Source organism: Mesoplodon mirus (genome assembly GCF_964341445.2).
Source record: "Mesoplodon mirus genome assembly, chromosome: 5".
Lineage (NCBI taxonomy): Eukaryota > Metazoa > Chordata > Mammalia > Artiodactyla > Ziphiidae > Mesoplodon > Mesoplodon mirus.
In genome coordinates, this window is record NC_138980.1 from 152,156,923 (window position 1) to 152,173,224 (window position 16,302).

A 16,302-nucleotide genomic window follows, 5' to 3' on the forward strand; every position below is an offset into this window, starting at 1 on the left:
TACCACCAGGTTGGGAAGCCTGACGTGGGGCTCAGGACCTTCACTCCAGTGGGTGGACTTCTGTGGTATAAGTGTTCTCCAGTCTGTATGTCACCCACCCAGCAGTTATGGGATTTGATTTGACTGTGATTGTGCCCCTTCTACTGTCTCAATGTGGCTTCTCCTTTTTCTTTGGATGTCGGGTGTCTTTTTTGGTGAGTTCCATGTCTTCTTGTTGATGATTGTCCAGCAGCTAGTTGTGATTCTGGTCTTCTCACAAGAGGGTGTGAGAGCACGTCCTTCTACTCCCCCATCTTGGTTCCTAGTCTTCTTCTTATACTTTTTAAGAAACATTTATTTAAAAAAATTTTAAGTGTATAAAATGCAAGGAGAATAGCATAGTATGCACCCAGGCACCCTTCCCCAACTTCAACAGTTTTTAACTCACTACCAATCTTGTTTCATCTATACCCCCCACTTCTCTCTTCTCATATTACTTTGAAACTAATACCAAGCATCATGTAATAACAACCATAAATATTTCCGTAGGTTTTCCTAAAAATAGACTCTATGTATTAATTTAAGAAATAAAGGCTTCAAATTTCCAGTTTTCTCCTAAACTCTATGTGAGTTTTCTTGTTTGTTTGAATAAGAATCCAAGCAAAGTTTATGGCTTATATGTTTTGTAATTCTCTTTCAATCTCTAGGTTCACCCTCTATTACTTTCTTTTTAATTATTGCAATTTATTTGTTGAGCAAATCAAGTTGTTTGTGGTCATTATAGTTGCCCACACTCTAGATTGCGCTGATTGTTTCCTCACAGTATAGCTTGTGTGTTCCCCATTCCTCTTCAAATTGGTAGTTGGATTCAGATGGGGGCTTGATCAAATTTAGTTCTATTTTCTAAATGTACTTTTTTCTTTATTTAGGTAAGACTCCTTCCTAGATGATGGTATATTCTTTTATTAGGAGCTCATAATTTTGGCTGACTCTGTTTTGTGAGGCCAGCAGCCATTGACATTAACACTTAGAGTCCTTACTTTACAACTAAAATATTATGTCTAACTGACTAATTTTTAAGTGATGTGACACAGATTTTCAACTGAATATCTAATGTAGTAAATCTCCTAAATACTACAAATACTTAAAATATTGAACATACATATATTGTCCCAATGATTATAAACAGATTTTTGTACCATGGGCTTGAATTACTTCATCGTTTCTGTATTTAATTCTGAATCATCCAAGATCTAAAAAAGGCTTACTAAGAAAAACAAGTGTCATGTCATGATCAATTTCACTGGGCCTTTACACTTACCTAAGTAGTAAGCTATGCATATGTGTTAAATTTTAAACGTTCAATTTTTTTAAATGTGAGTTTATTAGATAACAGTTTATGACCACATATGTTTACCATCTCAGGTGGAAACTGAGACATGTATATCGATGGCAATTCTTCCTGGGCTACAAGAGTACCCACGAGCCCTTTTTTATGGTCTCAGTGATAGCAAGGCACTTCCTGCTCACATTCTTCAAATGGTGTCAATTTCATGTTAGAAAGATCACTTTGGCAGAAGCATGTAGAAGGGACTTTAAGGGTAGGAAACATGAAGAGCAATTTTCATCACTAGAAGACTGTCCAGAAGGCTACTGCATGGGTCCACACTAGCAATGATAGAATCCTGTTCTTGTGTCTAGCAGGTTAGAGGAGAGGCAGAAGGGGAAGTGTATTATAGGAGACACTAAATATGCAGAACTTGCAGAACTTACAGAACTTGATTAATTCGATGTGGGACTGTAGAAGAGTGAGAAATAAAGGATGACTTAAGTCTTAGGTGGTTAAGGGAATTGTGGTGCAATTGACCAAGGTAAGAAACTTAGTAGGAAAAACAGGTTTAGGCTGGGATGAAAGAGGGAAACCTCAGCTTCTGGGATGTTAATATAGAACTGTCAGTGAGACATACAAATAAAGATAGATAGGAAGATGAATAGATAGATAGATTAATGGATGGATAGATAGATAGATAGATGAGTCTGAAACTCAGAAGTGAGGTCTGGACTAGAGATTTCAACATGTAGTCACCAACATTAAGATAATATGTGAAGCTGTGGAGTTATATGAGAATATGAGACCATCTAGGGGCAAATATAGAGTGAAAATAAAAATGAGGAAGCCAAGACTGGAACACAAAAGAACACCATCACTTAAAAAGGGAAGTCAGAGCAAATTGACCCACAAAGGAAATTGTGGGGTAGTGACCAGAGGGACAAGAAGTGAGTGGGAGAGATTTCTCATGGAAACAAAGGAGAATCCAGGAAGGCCAAATAGCCAATACTGTGATAAGAGCCACAAAGCCATCAAGCAAGGTGCTGGCTGAGAATTGTTTAATGGATTTGGTAATCAAATCTTTTAAGAATAGTTTCAGTGAAGGATTAGCAAGGGAAGCCAGATTGTAGTCAATGAAGAAATGAGTAGGAGGAGAGCAAGTAAAGTCGGTAAGTATGGATAGCTTTTTCTACTTTGGGAAAAGGATGATGGCCTTGTGGTAATGTGGAGGATTTAGAAAGGTGAAGAGAAGTGTTTGTCCTTCATGAATGAGAGTAACTGGGGCTGAGGGAGAAAGCAGTAGTGAGATATTTAGGGATTGGGAGTGAAAGAAGAAGAACAATAATAGTAATATAAATAATATGATGACACACAGAAGAAAGCGAATAAAAGAAGTAAAATAATTGATCATTCAGATAGGATTCAGAACACAGATGGAAAGAACTTTGGTAGGGACAGGTAAGGATGAGCGTAACTGTAGATAAGCTTGGGAGTTAAAGGAATGCATTTGAAGAGAGTTCACCCCCAATAAGTGCCATTTTATCAGTGAAATAAGAAACAAGATCATCTGATGAAAAGAGAAAGGAGAGGAATAGGAGATCTGAGGGAAGTAATGAACGTTTTGAATAGCCATCAGGAAGGATGATGCAAGAGAGGGTTGACTAGAAAAAAATCGTAATGAGATTATAGAATAGTGTTGGGGGTATAGCTGAGATTGAATGTCAATTATTGGTAATATCCTAAATCAGTAAAATGGCAATTTTCCCCAGTTATGCAAATCAACCCAAGAATAGCAATAGAAAATATAGATTGTTCCATAAATCATTAGGGATTCATGAAGCCCAGGTATTGATAGCTGTTATGAGCAGTTGGAGTGAAGTGGTTTGGAATGAAGCACTTTGGAGTCCAAGCCACAAGTGATGGAAGCAAAACCAGATGGAGAACATCTGGAAAAGGGTGATGAGTCAGGACTGGAACTAATGATCTTTGGAATCTGTACCATACAGCCAATCATATACCTTCAGTACCCAGAATTGACTTATTGACATACTGTCATTTTAACAGAAAAATATTTCTGCCCTGAAACTAAACTACTGATTAATTGTAGATGCTCACTTTGAATGGGCAGTGCTGTGCTCAAGCTCCCCTATTCTCCATTTTTTTCCAGCAGTAGTGGCATCAATACGAGGCTAAAGCCTATTCTACTGACTTCTGAAGTTTTAAATCAGAGCAGATATGAAAGAGAAGAGTTATTTTTAAATGATCCTTTTATTCTTTTTTCTTTTTCATTGTAAGGGGAGCATCTACTTGTTCCATTTTCACTTTTTCTTCTCTCTTGTTTTCAGAAGCCCTGTAAATGAAGAAAATCAAGATAATGTCATGCACTCTGATGGTAAGAGGCAAAAGATGTTTTATTTATTTGTTCCCTCAGATACGGAAGTTTGAGTTAATTATTCTCATAGGATCATTAATGGGTCATTATCGTCATTGGTCCATGCAAGACCCCTCTCTTATTTTACTTATTTATTTATTTCCTTTTATCTCCATGACCCACTCCCTTTCCTTCCTCCCCCTTACCAGAGACAAATATTCTAATGTACTTAGTGTGTGTCTTTTGAACATATTCTTTGCATGCTGTTGTATGTGTATATGTACATATTTCAATTTACATAAACTGTATATTATAGCTCACTCTGGCCTTTTTTTATACTCAGCATAATGTGTTTTGGGGAGCTCCTCCATGTTGTATATGTATATTTAATTTCTTTCTGTTAACTACTGCATAGCACTCCATGGTATGCATCCTATGCATTCACATTTCACCTTCAACTCACTGGTACCACGAATAATAGTTCAATGCACCTTCTTGTCCATATCCCCATGTGGACCTCTGAGAGCCTTTCTTTATGTATATCCAGCAGTAGAGTGGCTGCTTGTAAGCAATGGCATATTCATTCCAACTGAGTATGATTAGAGTGCTCTCCAGAAGAGCTGCATCTCTGTGTACTCCCAACACAGGGCATGAAGATTCCAAGATGCCTACCTTTTGCCAGTGTATAGTACTTATGCAGCTTTCCAGTTGTTTCCAGTCTTACATGCATAAAATAATGACTTGCTTCATTTTCATATCTCTGCTTGCTGCTGAGTTCGAATACTTGATTTGTTTATTAGCCTTTGTGGTTTTCTCTTCTGTACGTTGCCAGTTCCTATTCCTTGACCATTTTTTTCTTGGGGTTGGTATCCTTTTCTGGCTGACTTGCAGGAGTTCCTTTGTATTCCAGATATTAATCCTATGTCAGTTGTAGATATTGCAAATATCTTCTCTCATTCTGTCCATTGTCTATTAACTTAGTCCATGCTGTCCTTCACTGAACATAAATATATTGATATAATCAAATTCATTAATATTTACTTTGTAGTTTATACTTTTTAAGTTTTATTTAAGAAGTCCTATCCCTAGGAAATACAAATATTATCTTCCATTTTCTTCTATGAACTTTATCCTTTATAGTTAGGTCTTTGATCTCTTTGTAGTCCACTTTTGAGGTATTAGTAGAAATCTAGATTTGTTGTCTCATGTACAAAGCCGGTTTTCCCATTACCATACTCTGAAATCCACCCTTTTCTCCTTAATTTATAATGCCACATTTACTGTATTAACTCTATTGGTGTGTTTGTGTCTTTGCATATATAGGTGTGTTTGTGTATGCATGTGTGTTTCTATTTGTGTGTGTGTAAATTTGTGTATCTGTCTCTGAGCTCTCTGCTCTATTCCACTGGTCTATTCATTTGTATATCAGTTCCACACTGTTTTAATTATTATTGTTTTAGATGATGTCTTTGTACCTGGTAATTTATTGATACTACCAAACCCTTGAGCAGTAAAATATCTTTTTAAAAAATCTTATTAACTTGATTTGTTTGACACATGAAAGCAAATCCTTGGGAACAAGTAAGTCAAAAAGTGTGAACTACTTGTGATTTTCTGGTAAAATCTTTGTTCCATACTGCAAGCCCACAAAACCAAATGTGCATGCTTTTCATAAAGAGAATAAAGAGTGTCTTCATTAATTTTTGGCTTTTGCATTATCTTATGAAAGTCAGTGAATTGATTTTATAATTAAATTATAAGATTCAAAAAAGCCATAGTAAGAATCTAAACTGCATATTCTATGTTGTACTTCTATACCTTTGGTAAATTATAAGTTCTGTTACATGATGAACTGTTTTGAATATTATATTACATCTAATAATCCTGTATTAAAGCACTTCTTAATTACAGTATATTAAATTGTATTCTTTTTTTAAACACTTTAGGAACTGGAAATCTGGATGAGGTCAGTTTTTTTTTCCTTCTCATATTATATTGCTGTAACTAGAATATGTAACAATTATTGTGATTCATTTTCTATTGATATAAACCAACAAATGAAAATCCTTATGAGTAATGGTGATTTTTTTCCATATATAATCTTATTTCATCTAAAATGCTTGAGACATTAAACACCCATTATTACACTGACTCATAGTAATTTTGTAATGCTAAACATAGATGAAGTCTGGCTACACATCTGAATTACATAGCAAGATATAAAATGAAATCTTTCTGTGCTTCCTTTTCCAGTCTATCTCTAAAAAGGAAACAAAAATATTTTAAATAAGCCAAATTGACAAACAAATGTATGCTTGTTTTACTGATTATTTGAGCAATGTAATATGTGTATGTTCCCTTATTAAATAATTACAGTTAATCATTATTAATGTTTTTCTTGACAGGAACAAGAGAGTGAAGGAGAAACATATGAAGACATGTATGAGTTACATTTTTTTACCATGATATTTTCCTTCTAAGATGAATATAATGATTTGTATGAGGGAGAGTGGAGGGATAGTCAACACTGGAAGGGAAAAGCTGTATTGTTCAAATGTCGGGCATAAAATGATAACCTTTATTTCAATACAAAGGACTAAAGATTCTTTTCTTGTCTAAGGATTTCACAGAGGACTCTATTAAAACGCCATCCCCGGAGAGGTCAGAGGCCTGCAGCCCACTAGATAGCCCACAGGCAGGGAATCACAGGGGCCGGGAATCTGATTTCTTGCTCTCGGTGTGTCTTTGGGCACATGAATTCATGTATACGTTACGATGTCCTCACCTAGATAGCTTTCACCTCACAACCTTGCTATGAGAGACGATTTAACACAGCACCAGATGCCAAAGTTTTAGCCTGCTAAACAGAAAGGTGTTAGAAAGGGTTCCAAAATGGGTTTCTGGGTAGCCCGAGACTAAGAAATTTCTTGGAAAATGAGTAGAAGTAGAATGAATATGTTATTTTACCTTTTGTTGATTCAAATATGTTAATTTTCCCTACCCAGTTCTTATTCAACTAATTCTGACTAAAGTTTCCGAATTAAGGTTTGTACATGTATGTACAAGTGCATGTGTGAACGTGAACTTGTACTAGTGAGTGCATGAGAGAGAGAGAGAGAGAGAGGAGAGATTAAGCAAGAGCCGTTATAAACAGTGCTTTCCACTTGCCTGCATGAGCTGTAAGCGCAGCAGAACCTTAGGAAGGCATCCTCATTTGAATGCCTCCTGCTGGTTCTAAGAACAGTCTCATACACCCAGGAATTTTGACAAGCCTTGGCTTTATACCTTCACCTATACTTCTTCACATACTATCTTCTGTTCTGGGTAGAAACCTCTCTGGATAGGGAGCCCTGACACATCAATGCCCGTGGATGCTAAAACAAACTTACAATTTTAATCCACAGAGAAGCATCCAAAGAAAGAGAGAAGAAAAGGGAAAAGGAGGAAAAGAAGAGATTAGAGCTGGAGAAAAAGGAACAGAAAGAGAGAGAAAAGAAAGAACAGGAAATAAAGAAGAAATTTAAAGTAAGAGCTTGCTTGCCAAAGGGTGAAAAAGAGTAACCTCTTTTTATAACTTTCACACAAAAGGGGCACAATTCTTGAAACCTTACATGGTCGGAGAATTACTTAATCATTGTTTTCTAAAGAGTAACTACCTTCACAATAGTAATGTTTTTGTCCAATAATCTCCTTTACCCCTACACTAAAAAACTAATGTAATAAAATCCAAATAAAATATGGTGGGAGCTCAGGAAATTTTATGTCAATTGAGTGAAAGAGTACTTGATTTCTCAGACCCATCTTGACCCTCTTTGTTATGCATTTCATTTTATCCTACTCATAATATGAGCTCAAGACCACACACATACACATCCCTGTGGCATGTATTATAGTGGTACGAGGGACAGAAGTGTCTCTGGATTAACCAGACCTGTCGCAATAAAGCTCCGTGAGCTACCTGACTGCTGCTGTCTAGACCTGACTTACATTTTTGCCTTTATTTTAAGCCGATGTACATGCTGACTTTTGATACCTGCTGTTTCTCCTCCCTCTTCATCCACCTGGATTTCTGACCTCTGTCTTCTCTGATCTCTGATTTCTAATTGTGTGATTTCTATTACTACCACCACTACCACTATACTTGCAGACTATACTCTTTTGGCCAGTACGTCTTTGATGACATGGCCCATCTGGGGTGGGTCTAGTATGTCAGCTATAGAGTGATTATCTAGTTACAAAACTATTTCTCACTATAAAAAGGATTCATATCAAGTTTCCTTTAAATATTTAATTCCTCCTGAACATTTACAATATGGTTTGAATTATAAAAATGTGGTTTGTATATAATTTCCCAGTATATTGATTATAGTAAAACAAAGATTCAACAGCAGGGCAAAGGGAAAATGTAAAGCTTAGAGTCAGTTGGACAGATATGGATTCAAAGTCCAACTGCACATGCAAATAATGTGATCATGGGCATATTACTAAACTTCTCTGAACCTCAGATTCTTATTTTTAAAATGAGTCAATGATACCTCTCCTGAAAGTTTTTTATGGAATTAAATAAAATAATACACGGAAGGCACTGTAACTATTATAGGACCTCATTCAATTTTGCTTACTACATTAAGCAAAATTAAGATTACAGTGTGAATACTAAAACATTTTACTCATACAGAATGTATGGCTATCAATGTTTCTAGTTTTCAAGTGGAAAACATGAAAAACTAATTTCTTAAATGAAAATCTTTATAACGTACTTTTTATGAAGAGACTGTTTGTAGTTTTGAAGGAGTGGTGTGAAGCTTTCCCTTGTGGGTTTTTTTTTTTTTGAGAAATCAGTTTTGCATTGTTTCACTCATTCATTTGAATAACATTTGTTAGTAAGAAAAAAATAGGATATGGAAGACATACCACCAAATATGAACTCAAATGTTTGTCAAGACTAGGACTTCACATGCTATATTCCTTCCACAAAATGTTAATAGATGTTCCAATTAAATAACTAAATGTGAGAACTGTTACATAGCTTCACATTTCATTAATTCCAAGACAAAATATTTCACATTTTAAAATTCTGATATTAAGATGCATTTTAACATCGTTGGCATATCAAAATTTAACTTAAGCTATTTTCTTTCTTGGTGGTGCATAATTAATGATATGTCTCACAATTCATCACATCACAAGTTCAGTAAAATAAAGTAGACCTTCTTCAAAACTCACAATGCATATTTGCATATCAAAAGGTCCAAGAAATTCTGTTGAAAAGACCCATTTAGGATTAGGAAATGTTTAGGATTCACGGACTCTAAACTAGATTATTCCCCTGCTGTCAAGAAAACACTGTACTCTTCAGGATATTAATTTAAAAACCTCTTATAATATTTGTTTGTTATTTTTATTATTCACAAAGCTATTTCTCTGTCTACCAAGCAAACCACCAGCATACCCCATAAAAACACAAAGCACCCAGCATGTTGTACATAAGTGGTATTCGGTTATCGGTGGCTTTCTCTGCAAATCGTCCACAGAGTTCCAGAGGTCAACAGATCACTGCCACTCTCTCCTGGCCCCCGAGCATACGCTTACCTGTTCTTTGCTGGTTCTGTCTGACCTCTGCAATTTTCCCCTAACCCCTCCTCTGAGAACATTCACCAGGAATAACATTCACCCTCAACTTCTAGTTCGAACTTGTAAATGTTGGAAATAGGCAGGTTGACAAGTGGTGGACATATTGTCTTTCAAAACCGCATTCCTTAAAGATGTTCTGAATAGTAAAGAAGCCGGTCGTGATTTTCTTTTCCTCTTTGCAGCTAACAGGCCCTATTCAAGTCATCCACCAAGCAAAAGCTTGCTGTGATGTCAAAGGAGGAAAGAATGAACTGAGCTTCAAGCAAGGAGAGGAAATTGAAATAATCCGAATCACAGACAACCCTGAAGGGAAATGGCTGGGCAGAACAATCAGGGGGTCATGTGAGTGCACATTTTCCTACGACTTTGAAATGTTTTCTATTTGAGCCAATATTAATGGGAAACTTCTTCCAAAGCTACTCATAAGCATTAAGTTGGGAGCACGTTACAGGGTGGACAAAGATAGGAAGATTTTAAATGACAGGTATAGCTCCATCTTCACCTCATCTGTGTAATCTTTTTAATGGGGAAAAATGTAAATATTTATAGTATCCCAGGGAGGAGCAAAGAGCATTAGGTTCTTCATTGATGTTAAAAGGCAAAAATGATTCATATGAATCACTTTGGAATCTTGAAAATAGACCCTAGGCTTACCCCAAACCACAACAGCATAAGACTTTGACAAAGCACAGTGAAACATGTGTCAACAAGTCTATAAATCAGAATTGCAAGCAAAGAAATAAAGGGAAAATTTAAAGAGTAAGTGTGCAATTAATATTTTACCCACAGCTTTATGATATTTAAACTACAGTTACCTGAACATAAATTGTTCCCCTTTTGGTAGATGGCTATATTAAAACAACGGCTGTAGAGATTGACTATGATTCCTTAAAACGGAAAAAAAACTCGCTTGGTGCTCTTTCATCAAGACCTTTTGAAGATGACCAGGAAGTATATGATGATGTCGCAGAGCAGGAAGATGTTAACAGGTATGTGTAAATACAAATTGTAAAGCAAATCAAATCATCTCTTTGTCAGAGACTGTGGATTTTAAGGTGCTAGAATTTTACTTTCCCTATTTCCTACTGTTCTCTATCACTAAACTAAATTACCATTTACAATCAATTCAATATGTATGAAAAGTCATTTGAAACTCCATAGTCTTTTATTTTACTCTTTGGTTGTATGTATCAAATACTACTTGAAATATAATGAGCCATTTGCCAGATATTGCCAAACGTGTTGTCAATTCAAAATGCTGTTTTACAGTATTTATTCTGATTTGATTTAAGGATATGCCTAAAGTAAGCATGACTTTGTAAAATTGAAGGATGAGATGTAGAAGTTAGCTCTGAAAAATATAAAGTGTTTTTCTCTGAAATCTGAGTCTAAATATATTCGTCGTTCTTATTTAAAAACATAACAAACAAAAATGCTTTTTTAAGCCAACTCTACTTTGCTCTTTAAGAGTAAAAATGAAAAATCACCTATGATCCCTGGCAATCAACTAAGGGTCCAATTTTCCATTCATTCCACTAGAATGGCATGACTTTCCCTGCAAGAATTATGGGAACATCTTTCTGGTGTAGAGGAGTCCAGAGGAGAGGGTGGCCATCTTCTCCCACGTAACTTTCCTTCCCTTCTCTCTTTTCTCCATCTCCAGCTCCCTTTATCCTTGCCTCCTCTTCTGTCTCGTTTTCCTAGCTCTGATCTTCCTTGTCCTTCCTTCTCCTTCCTTTTCCATTCCCCTTTTCTTTTCATTCCTTCCTGCCTCCAATATCTCCCTTTCCTGGTAAAGCCGTAATCCCGTCAAGTTGAAGGAAAAGGAGAAGGAAAATCTCCAGCACGGTGAAGAATCCTCTTTTTTTATGCCCATTTGTGAAATTGGGAAACCCCCCACATGATCCCAAAACACGTGATCTGTGCTAGATCTTCACTTGGGAAAAAATGTGTCTGCATTCTTCATAACTCAAATTTTAAAGGAAAAATGTTTTCATTATCAACCATTTTAAAAATGTAAAATGATCAAAACAGTAATACACTTTTGAAATATATGAAGAATTAAATTTGCCTCTTGTGGACTTTGAGCTCATGGCATCAATTAAACTTATGTTTCTCTCTGGCAGTTTTGTCTTTCTAAATTGAATAATAGGGAATTCCCTGGCGGACTGGTGGTTAGGATTCTGGGCTTTCACTGCCTGGGGCCTGGGTTCAATCCCTGGTTGGGGAACTAAGATCCTACAGGCCACGTGGCACAGCCAAAAAAAAAGAATGATGGCCTTCCATGCCTTCTTACCATGTTATGATCATAAATTATACAATATATATCAAAACATGTGATGTATGCAGTGGAGTTTACAGATTGTAAATTGGCCTTAGTAATAAGAAACACCTTGACCTAATTTGAAAGTCAGTAAATGGTAATTTGGAGGTCAAAGTTCCAAATGGCCATATTCTGAGAGTTACAGAATTTTCTGGACATGAGTATGCCATACCATGTATATTAGCAACATTATACCTTATGTTTGTCTTTTATCTTTAAAAAAAAACACACACATTTCTCTTACTTTGAAATTAAAGAACCCCAGTTATATTAATATATACATATTTACACTGATGAACATACTCAAGAAAAAACATGATAAATCCACAAAAAGGGATGATATCCTTAAAATGAAACATTATTTTCCATAATAGGTGACTATTCCCCAAAACTAATGCTATTACCTTTTCCTTTTACCTAATCTATACATACCACAACTCTAAAAGATATCTCTAGTTAGTAAACACGTAGCAGAAAAAGAATCTTCCATTTAATAAACTGGGGTTGGAGGAGGTGTATGGATTTTATGCTTAATATTTTAAACAAGTATAGCCCCACAATATTTACTAGCATCTATTCCTCCCTTATGCATATTTAACAAGAAAATGGAATAAGAGACATCACTACTACACAAGTTTTTTTCTTGAAACCACAGCTGCTGCTGGCAGAGATCTCATAACAGAATATGCTTTGTCCTTAGTAGAACAAGGAAAGATGCTGAGTATAGCTGGCAGCTTGTCCTGGCAAGAATGAGAAGGCACCATCCTCTCCTCTCCCTCCCCCAGATGCCTCCTGGTTCCTTGCACTCTTTACCAGCTCTTTCCCAATTCCTCCAGGGTAAGGAGAGTGGACTGTGTACTTCAAATTCTGTGAGCAGACAGGAGGCTTAAAAGCACAGGTCCTGACAGCAGTTCTTCTCCCTTTCTTCTCATCTAAGCAATTTTTTGTGCTAAATGTGAAACGTTGAACAAAAGGAAATTACAAGTGCAAATACCACTCGTCCATCACATAAAAAAACTTTCTTCTATGTATGTTTCCAAACTTTTCCCTGCGATTTATCCTTTCCTCTTTCTCTTTCCTCCTCTTTTCTCACACTCTCCTCTCCTTACCTCTCATTCATCTGATCAATTGTTTGTATTCCAAAAAGACCATTATAGGAAATTGAAGAACGGCTATAGAAGTGAAATAATGTATGGTGGCTTTGCTTCTGCTTATAACTCTGTTCTTTAGGAATTGGGTGTGAGACTCTCCAAGGGAATGTATTGTATTTGCCAGGAGTGGCAGCCAACCCAAACTGCAGTTTTTCACATAATTCTGTCTGCTTGCTTCATGCTCAAAGGGAAGTGTTGAGGACAATGAATGTGAAAATAGTTTGTAAGCAAGTAGAGAATATACTTAAAATTCATCAAAAATCAATTCTTATTTGTATATTAGGACACTTGCAGCATGTTTTTCTCCAAAGTTCCATTAACAAACGTACTTTTTATTTCTAGATTAGCAGTAGATCTGCGTCGGACCAATTTCTTTTATTCTGACTTAAAGGTTGAGGAATCAGATATGAGTGTATAATTACACTATACGATTGTAATATCAGACTGATATCTGTAACTGGCAGATTATCCAAAAGGCAAAAATGGTGACAGGGAGTGCAGCGAGATGTAGCCAAAAGGATATTGTAAGGGAAGGCAGTATGCTAAAGTTTTCCTCTCATCTCTTCATTTACTTAAAAGTGGGCTTGGTCATATCATGTCATTTCTCAGAGCCTCAATTTCTTTCTGCAAAATGAACTAGATGACTTCTGAGATTTTTTTTTTTAGCTCTCACACTCTACAATTCCTTTGTTCTCACAGAACTCATATTTTAGTGGGAGAAATGGACAAGAAAACAGACGATTATAAAGAGGGGAAATATAGAATGTTATCAAAATAAATTAAAAGTCAGAATTCTGGATTTAGAGAATCAGGAGCCACACTCTACAAAGGCCCCATGAAGAGGATTTCAATTTTTTTTAAGTTCTCCCTTTTAAAAAAGTATAATGCTATTGGACTAAGAGTTAAATGCTGTGACTATAAGATAGCAAAAGAAAATTGAATTTAATGCAATAATGGTTCTGGAATAATACTCTCTTTTTATAAATAAGTCCATCTATGGAATGATGTAATACAGTATAATCTGAAAACTGCCCCATGGGAAAATGCTAGAAGCAAACAGTATCATTGTTTAGAATACTTTATGGTACTGAATCTCACTTGATTCTTATTAGGTTTGTTTTGCTTTGTTTTTTGCTTTGTTACTACTCATCTATTACAATAAGGAACAGTTTTTCTTCCTTTTCACATATAACATCTGATAACTTTTTTTCTAACTAAAATATAGTTGATTTACAATACTATATTAGTTTCAGGTATACAACATAGTGATTCAATGTTTTTATAGGTTATACTCCATTTAAAGTTATTATAAAATATTGGCTATATTCTCTATGCTGTACAATATATCCTTGTAGCTTATTTATTTTATACATAGTAGTTTGTACCTCTTAAAGCTTTATCCCCAACTTGCCCCTCCACCCCATCCCCTTGTTACTGATAACCAGTACTTTGTTCTCAATATCTGCGAGTCTCTTTCTGTCTTGTAATATTCATTCATTTGTTTTACTTTTTTTAGATTCCACATATAAGTGATAACATACAGTATGTGTCTTTAGCTATCTGACTTATTTCACTAAGTACAATACCCTGTAGGTCCACCAGTGTTGTTGCAAATGACAAAATCTCATTCTTTTTATGACTGAGTGACATTCCATTGTGTACATATACTACGTCTTCTTTATCCATTCATCTGTCGATGGACACTTAGGTTGCTTCTATTGATATATCTTGGCTATTGTAAATAACATCCTGATAAACTTTTGATTGGAATGTTATTTTTTCTTTTGTATAACTGCTTAATATATGTACTTCTCTCCCTGATAGCTAAATACTTCATATATTAATTTAATTGGTCCACTTTTTTTTTCCTAGCCACAATCAGAGTGGAAGTGGAGGTAAGCCACACACTTTCATCAGCAGTTTCTGCAAGTCTTCAACGTTTTCGTGTGTACTAATGACAAAATGCTTTTGTCTGCAAATAACGAGGAGGATCTTAATGTGGTAGAAAGAACACTGGACTAGGAACCAATGACCTGGAGTCCAGCCATGGCCACTGAGTGACCCTGAGCAAGTCAGTTCTTTCTTCCAAGTTTGTTATGGGTCATAGGGTGACTCCACTTCCAGTATGCCCAGGGCAGTCTTGATTTATGCCAATTGTCTGAGCACAATTTTTAGTAGTATCCCCCTTCACTTTCAGAAATATCCTTGTTTGGATGATAACTTACATGGTCACCTTAGCTATGACTCCTAAAGGCTCCTTTTTATCTCATCAACAAAATAAGGGTTACTAATACCTGGCAGTGTTAAAATTCTCATCCTAAAAATCAAATTTCAAGTTGACTGTGCATATTCCTGTACAGAGAAGGTACTCAATAAAGATTTGTTAAATAAATATTTGTCAAATAGAAAGGTTCCTAAGGACTATAGGATAACAAATTAAATAAAGGTTTAACTTTTAAAATATCCATTGATGAAATGAAATAAAGAAATGAAAAGTCAGCCCATCAATGTTTATAAATTCACCTTTCATTTTATTTGCTTTTCTTTACTTATATCTTGATCAGTAGTTTTTTTCTGAATGTCTCCTCAGTACTAATTAAATTTTTCTTATCACCTCTCCCTTCTTTTTCCACAATAAATTCTAACTCCATCTTTATTTAATTTTACTTTTTTCATAGTTATTTCCCCCCCCATTTCTTTCATCTCCCATGCACACTACTCTTTATCTTCCCTCATATTTTATTACATTTCACCTCTAAGAATTCCTTATAAGATAATGTTAAAAATAATTAATTTACCTACTACCTATGTGACAGTGGGAAATAAAGCTACTTTTTATTTAAATAGTTGATATGAAAATAGGATGCTTTCTGTGATTAAATAAGACAGATTTATTATCAGATTTTGAGTGAACATTTGTGACCAAATTATAAAATTAACAAAAGACTTTTTCCCCCATAATTCACATGAAGGGATGTTCCCACCTCCCCCAGACGATGATATTTATGATGGGATAGAAGAGGAGGATGCTGTTAATGGGTAAGAATGATCAGCGAATTGCCTTTCTGCAAAGTATTGTATATACTGGAATTGTATAGTTTTGATTTCTATTTAAAATAAAAAGCAGAAATAGCATTCCCTGTTACATTACCAAAAATTATTTGAATGTTTAATTAACAGCATTAGTAAATGCGGAAGTGTAACTGCACCACGCTTCAAATGAAGTGGTATATTGTTTGGAATAACCTTGACAACTACATCAAAAGAAGTGAAAGGAAAAAGGGATAAAGGATTAGAAGTGTTGCAGATTTTTTTTCAAACTTTTCCCTATCATTTATTTATCAATCAATAATTTATTTTTATGACAATCTGGAAAGTTAATCAGTCACATGGCTATCCTTTGTATATTAATCATAGTTGTAGGCAACCCAAAGAAACTGAGATCATATGCTATCTGTGGCAAAACCAGTATTGAATCCTATAGGTGTTTAAACTTTTGAAATGGCGTATTTTA

The 16,302-nt window shown here is 35.4% G+C and overlaps 1 protein-coding gene across 1 annotated transcript in view; it reads left to right on the forward strand.

Annotated features, from left to right (window-relative positions):
* Positions 1-16,302, forward strand: part of FYB1 (FYN binding protein 1) — a 190,046-nt gene that overhangs the window by 152,113 nt on the left and 21,631 nt on the right. Inside the window, exons 4-11 of the mRNA XM_082621955.1 lie at positions 3,655-3,701; positions 5,627-5,646; positions 6,086-6,120; positions 7,085-7,205; positions 9,497-9,656; positions 10,159-10,303; positions 14,661-14,683; positions 15,761-15,827. Of these exons, the coding sequence (XP_082478081.1) occupies positions 3,655-3,701; positions 5,627-5,646; positions 6,086-6,120; positions 7,085-7,205; positions 9,497-9,656; positions 10,159-10,303; positions 14,661-14,683; positions 15,761-15,827 (618 nt within the window). The remainder of the gene's footprint in view (positions 1-3,654; positions 3,702-5,626; positions 5,647-6,085; positions 6,121-7,084; positions 7,206-9,496; positions 9,657-10,158; positions 10,304-14,660; positions 14,684-15,760; positions 15,828-16,302) is intronic.